Source organism: Asparagus officinalis, chromosome 3 (assembly GCF_001876935.1).
Source record: "Asparagus officinalis chromosome 3, Aspof.V1, whole genome shotgun sequence".
Taxonomy (NCBI): Eukaryota; Viridiplantae; Streptophyta; class Magnoliopsida; order Asparagales; family Asparagaceae; genus Asparagus; species Asparagus officinalis.
Window position 1 is genome coordinate 37,810,086 of NC_033796.1, and position 11,713 is coordinate 37,821,798.

Here is an 11,713-nt window from a genome sequence, read left to right on the forward strand (position 1 = left end):
AAAACCAAGAGCGGTCATTACAGACATGGATATTTGCTCCGGAATCCAAATATCAATCAGTGGAAGAAGTTAGAGAATTTACAAGATGGGATGAAGATGCTAACCTGAAGGAGGTTGGATTCATTTCAATCATATTAACTTTGTTGGATCCATTTCCTTTAGGGGCAGGTTTGGCCGGTTCCTTCTTCCGAAAGAAACAGTTGTGAGCCATGTGGTTGGTTCTACCACAGACAAAGCAGAACTTCTCATCAGACTTATGGCTGGAAGAATTGGGATTTGATTTGAAGGAAGATTTGTTGAAAGATTGTTGGTTTTTCTTGAATTTCTTCCCTTTGGGTTTGAAATTCTTAGATTTAGGCTTATCCTCTACCAAGTTTACTTTAGCTTTTGTTTCATTCTTGGTATTGGAATTTTGCCTATGCTGGTCTTCAATACGAATAGCCTTGAGGGCTTCAGTTAAGGTTAGATCTCCTTACTTGTGTCGAAGATCTCCAGCAAATCTAGATCAGAAGGGAGGAAGTTTATCAATCAAACAGGAAACTTTATAATCGTCAGTAAAAGTGTTTCCTTTTGATTGGAGATGACGGAGGAAATCTAGGAATTCATGAATTTGTTCATTAATGGGCTTGTCATCAACCATCATGAACTTATTGAAGGAGGAGGAGGTGAAACGCAGAATTCCGGCATCATCATAGCCATATTCTGCTTCAAGAGCATTCCATAGTTCTTTTGCACTTTTGAACTCATAATATATGTCATAAAGGTTGTCTGCAAGTGCACTAAGAATCCTATGACAACAATGATAGTTGATTTCTTCTGGTTTCATAGAGCTAGAAAAGGAGCTAGCACCAGAACCAGAAGTGGAAGGAGCAGGTTGAGCAGGATCAGGAGTCAAAGGTTGAGAACCACTAGTAGATGACTCAGAAGTGTCAATAGCAGATAAAAGACCTAAGGTAGTAATGATCGATTAAGTATCTCGTTTCTTACAGAGCGCTTTACGCAACCCTTAAACCTTTCCTTAGACACCAACTAATCCAAGAAAACTTGAACCGGTTCACTTAAAGATTTTTTGTTTATGACAGATACTGAATTTGAGCATAGAAATAATAATTTTTTTTAACTAATTTAGATGCAACAAGTTAAAGCAATTAACTAATACAACAAGTAATTAAAATATATGAAATTCGGGTGAACAGTAATCCCGATGAACAGTAATTTTTTTTTTAAATTTTAAAAACTAATTATCTTAACACCAAGAATATACTTAATCTTCTAGATTGTTGTCAAAACAGAGATATAAAATATAAAAACAAATTCAAGAGTTAGAAAATTCAGGCCTGATCGGGAGTAGTCGTGATAACACTGCCCTAGAAGATTAAGGACCCGCCTATCGCTCTGCGCAATTTGTCCTCTCTCCCCTAGCGGTAAAAACCCCCGGAATCGGCCGGCCTCTGCACTCGGGCGTGAGTCACAGAGCTTATGCTCAGACGAAAACGGTTGCCCAAAGAATAGAAAATATGTAGCCGAATTTTTTTCTTGGAGGTATAAGAATAGAGAAGAGAAGAGAGTGTAGAGATTTTCCTCTTCGTTGGTGTGATTCTGAATGAGCTCCAAGCCTCCTTTTATAGGTGATGAAAGGTGTAACCCCCGCTGAATCCAAGGGACCGTTACGCACGGTTATTGCTTCCGTTACCCGCATGCAGCCGTTACAAAATGTGTAAAACGTGCAAAAATAAAGGCTTGAGAAGCAAAAAGGTGTGCGGCCGCGCGCGCGCGCGTGTGTGGTAGAAACGCAAAGCCCACAAAACCCAAAACACTATTCAAAGCCCAATAAGGAGAGAACCATTATATACCCTTTACTATTCATCTCATTTTCCGATGTGGGACTATTCACAAAGGCAAAATTGCCTTTTCATGAACAAAGCTTCCAACATTATTATTACTAATTAATCATAATATATGCTACTTCAAGTTTGTCTAATTTTGTCCCTAAAACTTCCAATGTTATTGTAAAACTCTCATATTAATTATTAGTAATGTCTAATAATATATTAATAGACAATTACATATTAATAAATTATTAATATAAAGAGTAGAAAATATAGAATTATCCTAAAATTATACCATTATATTCATATAGGAAAATTACAAATAGTATTCTTACATATAGAAGGTACATACATGCAATTTTAAAAAAAAAACATTAGGATATTTAAGTGCAGCAAGATACAAGTGGAGGTATGTAATTGAAACTTTTATAAACTGTAAGGTATTTATTTATAAACTGTAAGGTATTTAATTTAATTAAGTCAATAAAGATTTAAAACATTTGTTAACCACAAGCAATAGTATGTGATTCATTTGATAAATAATATTCATCATATAATATGAGGCTAGAGGGTTAGCTTATATTTATATATTAGAGGAGATGTGAGAAAATTAAAGCATTATATTTTGAATAATCTTAAAATTTTGAATTATTTCTGAATTTATATACTTTACTTAGAAAACTTTAGAAGAGTCTTTCGAAGGACTACTACAAAGTGTTGGGCATCATATAAATACTGGACAAATAAAATCCATGATATTGGATTGAGGTAATCGGGGTTATGTAAAAAAATATATGGGTCTCATATGAGATAATGCTCATACATAATATAAAATTGTAATCTATAATCTTAGATATTGATGAATTTTCAACGTAAGAATTTGCATCAAGATATATGCTTAAGATTTGGGAGAGCTGAGAGTGGAGAAATTAGGGATATGAATTATGGCTTGTGTGACTTGTGCTTTAGTTTTGGTTTCCAAACACGACCCAATACGAAACCCACAATCAAAAATGGCTTGATTTTGTTATACTAGCCAATATTTTCGATAATGATCGATATGTAGAAAAAATTCCCCAAATAAAAGAAAACAATATAAAACCATAAATATTATTAAGATAAAGTATTTAACCTTTTATATCAGTCGATATAGCGATATATCAGCTGATATTAAGTATTTAACCTTTTATATCAGTCGATATAGCGATATACCAGCTGATATTTCATATATTGCATATAAGAGTAATATTTGAAGGTAATTTAGATATCATTTCCTTGATTTTAAATGTTTAATAATTCTATATTATTCCCTTAAAGTTTTGAAAATTGCTTATAATTCAGGGACTAATATTGAATTATAAAACATTTGAGGGACAAATATGTAAATAAGCTAAATTTAAAAGAATAATTAATTTTTTGAAAACTCTCTTAACTATGGGTAATGTCTAAAAAAAACACTTAACTAATTTAATTTGATAGAGACCCCTAACTACAGAGGAGTTGTAGATAACCCCTCTCAACCACTGCTAGAAAATGGGGTTTTGCCAACGGACTAATAGCAACGGAAATTTCCGTCGCTATAAGTCATGTTATAGCGACGGAAATTTCCGTCGCTATTATTCTGTCGGAAAAATCATATTTAGCGACGGAAAATTCCGTCGCTTTAATTTTACCAACGGATTTTTAGCGACGAAAATTTTCCATCGCTAAAAAGCTTTTTAGCGATGGAAATTCCGTCGCTAAAAACCATTTTAGTGACGGAATTTCTGTCGCTAAAGAAAATTGTTGGGAAAAAAATTTGGGCGCGGGCATGCCCAAAAAATTTGGGCAGCCCGCGCCCGAGAGAGGGATTTATCCCAAATCCCTCTCTCATTTCTCATTTCCCCTCTCTCTCTTCATTCCCCCCTCTCCCCCTTCTCGTTCTCTTCGCCGGCGTCGGACCCGCGCTGCCACAGAAGAATCCCACGACGCCGCCATCGAGGACGAGGACACCGGAGCCCAGATCGTCCCCATCATCAAGCTCGAGGAGGTCGCCGTCACCACCGGCGAAGAGGACGAGGAGGCCATCCTCGACCTGTAAATTTCTCAGATCTAAAGCTTTTAGCTCTCCTTTTGATCTCAATTTAATCTGATTATATTGATTTTTTTTTATTTTTTAAGGAAAGCGAAGTTGTATCGGTTCGATAAAGAGGGGAAGCAATGGAAGGAGCGAGGGAGCGGGAGCGGGAGCGGGAGCGTGAAGCTGTTGAAGCACAAGGAGAGCGGCAAAGTCCGGTTGGTTATGAGGCAGGCCAAGACCCTCAAGATTTGCGCGAACCACTATGGTGAGATTTTTTCTTAGGCTTTTGATTTTATCAGGGTTTTAGTGCTGGAATCGGTTTGATCGGGCTACTGACTTGCTCGCCTATAGATTGAAGAGAACTTGAGATGGTGCTTTGCCCTTAATAGGTAGTTCGATCAATTAGTTTATTCTTTTATATTTGCGTTTATAAAAATTCTTACTAATCAGACAGTTGTTGCATAAGTAGCCAGCTCCTGAGTGGTGCAAAACATTACAGTTATTTCAAAAGCATTTTCTTTTTGGTGTACCAACTGGCTAGTGAATATGAATTAAAAAAAATGCTTAACAAAGTACGAAGATATTTAAAGGTTCACCCCCTATTTATGATCAATGAGCTGACATGCGTAGCTTCTGTGAGTAACTACAGTATTTTACACACTGGAGCTGGTCAGTACCAGGACATTGCATTGCTGGACACAAAGCCCTTTGGAAAGGTACTATACAGCACTGGACAGAAGAAATAAATCATGTTATAATATAGATCATTTTATACTTACTTATCTCTGCCTCTGCTTTTTGTTTATTCTAATTAACTGCAGGCTTTAGTTATAGATGGAAAGCTTCAGAGTGCAGAGATTGATGAATTCATATATCATGAGTCCCTAGTTCATCCAGCATTGCTCCGCCACCAAGAGTACAATTCTTTAAGTCATTTAAGATTTATTTTGGTTTTCAGAAAATAGATAAATTAATTAATACAATGCATTTTCCTCTTTATAATTTTAATGTTTGTTTCGGTCCCAAGACTATTTTCATAATGGGAGGAGGAGAGGGGTCTACTGCAAGGGAAATTCTTAGGCACAACACTGTAGAAAAAGTTGTCATGTGTGATATTGATGAGGTAACTATTTTTTGGGGGTTGAAGTTCCTTTTATGCAATTTTATTTATTTGTTGTAAATTTTTGCAGATAAAAGACAAGGCTGGGAAATCAAGTAACTCTGCTGCTATTTCATGTTCACATTGTCGGGTATTGGCCATATTCTGTTTACTTTATTAATTTTACTTTTTTTCAAGGTTCTGTTTTCAGATTTAATGGGATTGTTTTGTATTTCTTTTCTGAAAAATGAAAAATACAATATCAACTGGTCTTTTGGTCTTTAGTTATACTACAATCTGTCCAATCAGAGAGGACAAAAAAAATACACCAACAACATGATCTGTGCAATTATTGACTTTGATTTTTAATAGTTTATCTTTCAAATTAATTGTGTGTTGGTTCATGCTTGGATATTACTTTATGTTTGTCTATGTTGAAGGAAGAAAATAATCTCAAACTAATAGTTGATGGGTTTTGATAACTAGTTTGTTTCCATATTAATTGTGTGTACGCGTGCGTGCATGCGTGCACGCGTGTACGCGTGCGTGCGTGCGTGCACTCGTGCGTGCGTGTACGCGTGCATGCGCGTATGGTGAGAAAATTGAGGGTGGGGTTAGGATGTGTGTATGCGTTGTTGCAAAAAGTTATGCGTGCGTGCGTAAAATACATAAGAATATGCCATGATACTCTTCCAGTTTTAGAATAATATACAGTCAGAATTTATGGAGAGAACTATGTTTGAAAAGATGCAATGATTAAATTGTGTAATGAAACATGCTGCTGTTTGAGGCTGGAGTTTTTTTAATCAAACTGGGAGGAGGACCATTTATATTGTGTAATGAGACCTTCTAGTTTTTGAAAAGATGCAATGATTAAATTGTGTAATGAAACCTTCTAGTTTTTGAATTTTAAATTATATTGCTCTAGAGGTTCATGCTTGGATATAACTCTATGTTTGTTTTTGAAGGAAGAAAATAATCTAAAACTAATAGTTGATGGGCTTTGATAAGTAGTCAGTTTCCCTATCAGTTTAGATCTTTGAACTACAACATATTATGATTATACATTGTAGATGACAACCATGTATTTGGTGATTTAAGGGAAAGTTGATATAACAATCTGAGTATTGTTTTTATCTTTCAAATTAATTATGTGTTGGTTCATGCTTGGATATTACTTTATGTTTGTCTATGTTGGAGGAAGAAAATAATCTCAAACTAATAGTTGATGGGTTTTGATAACTAGTTTGTTTCCATATTAATTGTGTGGAGTGTGGTGCATGCGTGCACGCATGTACGCATGCGTGTGTATATGCGTGTGTGTGTACGCGTGCATGCGCGTATGGTGAAAAAATTGCGGGTGGGGTTAGGGTGTGTGTTTGCGTTGTTGCAAAAATTATGTGTGTGTGCGTATAATACATAAGAATATGCCATGATACTCTCTGCGAAACATGTAATACATAAGAATATGCCATGATACTCTCTCCGAAACATGTAATACATAAGAATATGCCATGATACTCTCTCCGAAACATGTAATACATAAGAATATGCCATGATACTCTCTCCGAAACATGTAATACATAAGAATATGCCATGATACTCTATCTTAATTCTATACTTGCATGTCATGCCATGTTGTTAACGTTTGATTTATATTTGCAGGCCAAGACTTATATTTGCAAGTGGAGCTGGTGATGAGGATGATGATCAGGAGGACTGATTTGTTTTTTTACCTTTGAAAACAATGAATAAGTGTATGTTGTATAAACAATATTTATCATGGTGTGTGCTGTATAAACAATATTTATTATGTTAGGATATTTTTATTAAAATATTTGTGTTATATATACGTGAGAATGAATATTATACTGCTGATTGAACATGGTTTTAAATTTATTATATTATTGTACAGGTTTTTTCAATTTTTTAAAATAAATTTTTTAAATTGTTATAGCGACGGATTTTCCGTCGCTAATGTCATTTTAGCGACGGAAAAGCCGTCGCTAATGTGATTTTTAGCGACGGAAAATCCGTCGCTAATGTTTTTTTGTTTTTTTAAAAAAAATAGAGCGACGGATTAGCCGTCGCTAATGTTCCGTCGCTGACATTTAGCGACGGAAAATCCGTCGCCAAAGATCATTTTAGCTACCCTCACTGTACTGACGGTATTTTGGCGACGGAATTTTAATTTTTCCGTCGCTAAAGGTTTTAGCGACGGATTTTCGAGTTTTAGCGACGGATTTTTCCGTCGCTAAAAGTCCTGTTTGTAGTAGTGAACTTTGGTGTGATTTTAGAAAATATCATTCGACTTAGCGTGTCTTATGAAAAGTCTCCTGGTCCTTTACACATCTCTTAACAAACCCCCTTAATGTAAAAGACATTAATATATGATTTTGTCAAAATGCCCTGTTGAAAAAAGTCATTTTAGTTAAAAAGAAACTCTCAACCAATAATAAAAGAATTATGACCATTTACAATTCTTTTTATCTCTAAATCTTCACTTTTTCTTTCATCTAGCAAAAATCAAGCTAAATCTTTTATGATTGAGATATTTTGGTGTTTCCAGGTCAAGTACTTATCACATAATAAATTCGACTCAGCGATAGTTTTGAGAGGTTAATTGAGAAAAGTTCATATGGTTAAATCAAAAATTTAAAGTTAAGATAGATTAACTACAACACCCCAAATTTGACGAACAAAGATTTACTCTTTTCAAGTAGTTGAGGGGGGGGGTAACATTTCCCCGATAGTTAAGAGGAAGTTTTCTAAAATTAACCCTTAAAAAACACAATTTAAGACACATGTGACATCAATCTTATAAGAGTGGATTTTATCGCAAGTTTATCAGTATCTCTGAAAATCTTTTGTAATAAGATTTGCAGAGAGAAATTTAATCTTTATTTGGGATGGTTATGTGATCATTATGGTTCTCCTTATCTTTTAAGATTTGTAATAAATTATTTAACAAAATAAAATAAGTTGTTCAATTTATATGTCTCACCTTTATGAAGCATATAGTTTGGATATGAGTGTTATTAGTTTTTTTAACTCTTTAACCTAAATTTTTGGATATTATTCAATATTGGATAGATCTAAATTATTTTGTTAAAATACAATCCTTATATGTACAAAATATATTTAAATCATTCTCAGATTGTATTTTATAGTCTGAAATTAGAGAATAATCATTTTGACAAATTAATTAATTAGTTGAGAAGATGTAGGAAGATTACTGTGACGCCCCAGGGTTCACACAAGGCTGCAGTCCCAGGTGAAACCCGGATTATCAAACCTGCCAAGCACCAAACACCATGCTACGACATGTTTTACCATCATATTCGTTATCTCTCTAGTGGAAACAATAAATAGATGAAGGTACAGACAAGCAAAATAGAAATAGAACAACACTGGATAAACACAGAAGAAGCATAAGAATATCAATAATGAGCCCAACTGGAATAAGATAAACATATCTCTGAGTCTGAACTAAATCTCAAATACAATGAGTCAAAAAGAAAACTGAGTCTTACAATAGCTCTCAACTCTATGAAATAAAATACTAAACTGGAGTCTGAAAGTAATCAACTACATGTGGAGTTCTGAAGTGACTACAAAATATAATAAATAGGTAAACGGACAACTAAGATGTCCCATCAACCTGCGACCCTCCGTGCGCCGGACTCGGTGCCTGAAAGAAGGAAAACAACGAGCATCAAAGCGCTAGTGAGATCATCACTACCTCTCCCCAGGGGAAGGGGTAGGAGTATATAAGAAAATAGAGTCAGTACATACATATATCAAATCATTCATATAACTCTCTATGAATAAAAAAACAAATAATCAATGATACATACTCCAATCTCCAACATAAAGAAAAATAATCATCTCATCTCGAATTACGTCCGAGTGATCTGCTCTAAAATAAGAGGATATCAACAATTTCTAAAACAAGTATATCTGCCGTTCATAACGGGTGTATCAAATGTCAAATGAAATACCCTACTCGCGGGTAATCTATCATGGAAGTGAAGCTTACAACTGATCAATTATCTATGTGTGCATCATCTTGTGCTATAGCGATACTTTTTTAATGCTCTTACTCAATCGCTCTGCGGCAATAGGATTTATTATCTCCCTACTTCCGGATGCATGTAATAACGATGCTTTTGTAATACTCTTACTCAATCGTTCTGCCGCAAATAGGTTTCATCTCCCTATTTCCGGATACGTATAAGACAATCTTATTCAATATGTGTTTATCAATCTATAGATCTCATGTCAAGTGTGTGTGTCGATCTAACACAATCTAGCATACGTGCACAAATCTCGGTGTGCGTGTCCACATCTGAAATTCACCATCATCCCAGGTGTTTAATAATCATTAATGGCATAGTCTATCATCATAGGGTCGACAAATTTATTTGACAATCGAAAGCAAACTCAAATAAACATGCACAGCCAAAATCAACTGGCGGTCAACCGCGACGGGCACGTGGTCGACCGTGGCGGTCGACCGTGAACCCTGAATCCAGTTTCTCCAGATTATTACATGTTGTGTTCTCGTCGTGTTTTTGTGATTCAAACATGATAAAAACTTCATAAAACTTGCATACAAGCATGGTACAGCAGATAGAATTATCTGGAAACAAATCAACATATATAAATCATGATTTTATGCATTAGATTTACATTCAAAACCCTAAAACATGCATAAAAGCTTAAAACAACAAACCAAACTTCTTTCTTTAATTTAACCACATTTTAGAATCATCATCAGGTCTAAAACACATCTGTAAAAACGTTCTCAACCTTTTTAGCATGAAAAGACCTAATCTTTATACATATAATACAAAAGAATTATCTTTTATACATAATCTATTCGTTTAGGCTCTATAAAACATGTTTAAATCCCTTTAAAACGTTTAGAAAACTAGGAGGGGGATTAGTAGAGATGTACTCGCCTTGGGTTGTAGGAAAACGTGTTAGAAGCAAGGTTGAAGAAAACTCTACTCCAAAAGCCAAGAATCACCCGAAAAATCCACTTGAAAGCCTTCAATCTTCTCCAAGAAATCAAACTAGGGTTTGGGGGTTTTTGTGGCTGCTAGGGTTCTTAGAAAAACTGAGAAAATCGTGAAAAAACTCATATATATATATATATCAGGGGAAAACGAATATGGGTTTAGAAATCCGAAACCAACTCAAAACAGGAGAAAACAATCTGCAGGTCTCGCGGTCGACCGTGGCGGCCGACCGGGCTGCGGTCGACCGGACTGGAATTTTCCAGTTTCTCAAGAATTGGCCATATGTGCATGTTTCACAACTTCTATCTCTCATGTATGAACTCATTCATACTCAAATCACGTGGTATTATACTCATATATGTAGGCATCGAAAATTGCCCATAGGTCTCCACGAACAGCTCAGTGTTAAAGAACGACGATGAACGTCACTATCTGATCCACAGGAGTTCGATTGATGTCGATGAACGATTGAAGCAAATCGACAAACTACGAAGGCACGGGCTAATCGGGAACCCTGCGGTGTTTACAAAAGGAACAATGCCCTCCATATCTCGTTCACTCTACAGATAATCCAACCATCGGAGCAGATGGAACTCTTCGTCAAGCTTCCAACGCACTTGGAATCATTCAAATCCGAGTTCGGACGAAGAATTTACGACGGAAACAATCAAACATACGCAACGGAGCGTCTCAGGCTGAACTGGGACACCCGGGGTGTCTAGGCAAAGTCAAAACACCTCAGGGGTGTCTAGGCAAAGCCAAGACACCCCAGGGGTGTCTCGGCCTGGCCGAGACACCCCAGGGGTGTCTAGGTTTTGCCTAGACACCCCAGGGGTGTCTCGGCGCCCTATGTGCCCTCATGCCTATAAATAGGAACCTTAGGCCTCACTTTTGGAGGATCTGGATTTTTGGAGAGTTGGCGAAGCCCTGCTGCAGTGAAGAGTGGTCGAGCGCTTCAACACAAGAGAGGTCTTCATCAGATTTGCATCACCCGTGTCCGTTCCTTAGCATTACCCTTCGCCGGTAATCCTAAGAAGAGCAAATATCTCGCTTTAGCCGAGATAGGCGCTTCAAGCTTCTAGATCTCCTCGCGGATCGACGAAGCTCTGCCCGATTTTTCTGGATCAGATCTGATTGCCAGGTAGTCCACGGATATCGACGTCCCCGTCACAGGCCAAAGACCCACGCAAGCAAGAGACGATAAACGGATCTTGTGTTTATTTTCAAGAAAGTTGTAATTTTTATTTTCGTTATTTGAATTCATTTGTAACGTTTGAAGTTTCTAATGAAATCAATGATGAAGGCAACTTTCGACGAAAACAATATACCATTTATTGATATTTATCATACTAAATATCTACATATCATAATTATCACACCTAAACTTTATTATTCAGAAATTATCGGGGTTTTACATATAATATCATATTTTGGAATTAATCACATAATAATATTTTCTTTCTTGATTGAATTTGCACATTTTAACTTTGAAATTTCTAGAAAAATGCTTTTGAATATCTATAATACTCGGCCACCAAATTATAGAAAGTGGAACTAGAAAATAGGTGTAAGTGATTTCTTTATAATTAAACAAAATCTTCTACAACCAGATAAAACCTACCATTTTACGTTGATGAATTCAAGATTTATTTTTTCATTAATAATAATAGTTTTTTAGATATTGGTGCTTACATCATTAATA

The 11,713-nt window shown here is 35.8% G+C and overlaps 1 protein-coding gene across 1 annotated transcript; it reads left to right on the forward strand.

Moving 5' to 3' along the window:
* LOC109834971 (ran-binding protein 1 homolog c-like) lies at positions 3,640–4,170 on the forward strand. The gene is made up of 2 exons (XM_020402979.1): positions 3,640–3,905; positions 3,990–4,170. The coding sequence occupies exons 1-2, from the start codon at positions 3,640–3,642 to the stop codon at positions 4,168–4,170; spliced, it is 447 nt and encodes a 148-aa protein (XP_020258568.1).

Coding starts and splice junctions, on each gene's coding strand:
- LOC109834971 (XM_020402979.1), top strand. CDS start 3,640: ATGCCCAAAAAATTTGGGCAGCCCGCGCCCGAGAGAGGGATTTATCCC. Junction 3,906..3,989: donor GAGGAGGCCATCCTCGACCT/GTAAATTTCTCA, acceptor TTATTTTTTAAG/GAAAGCGAAGTTGTATCGGT.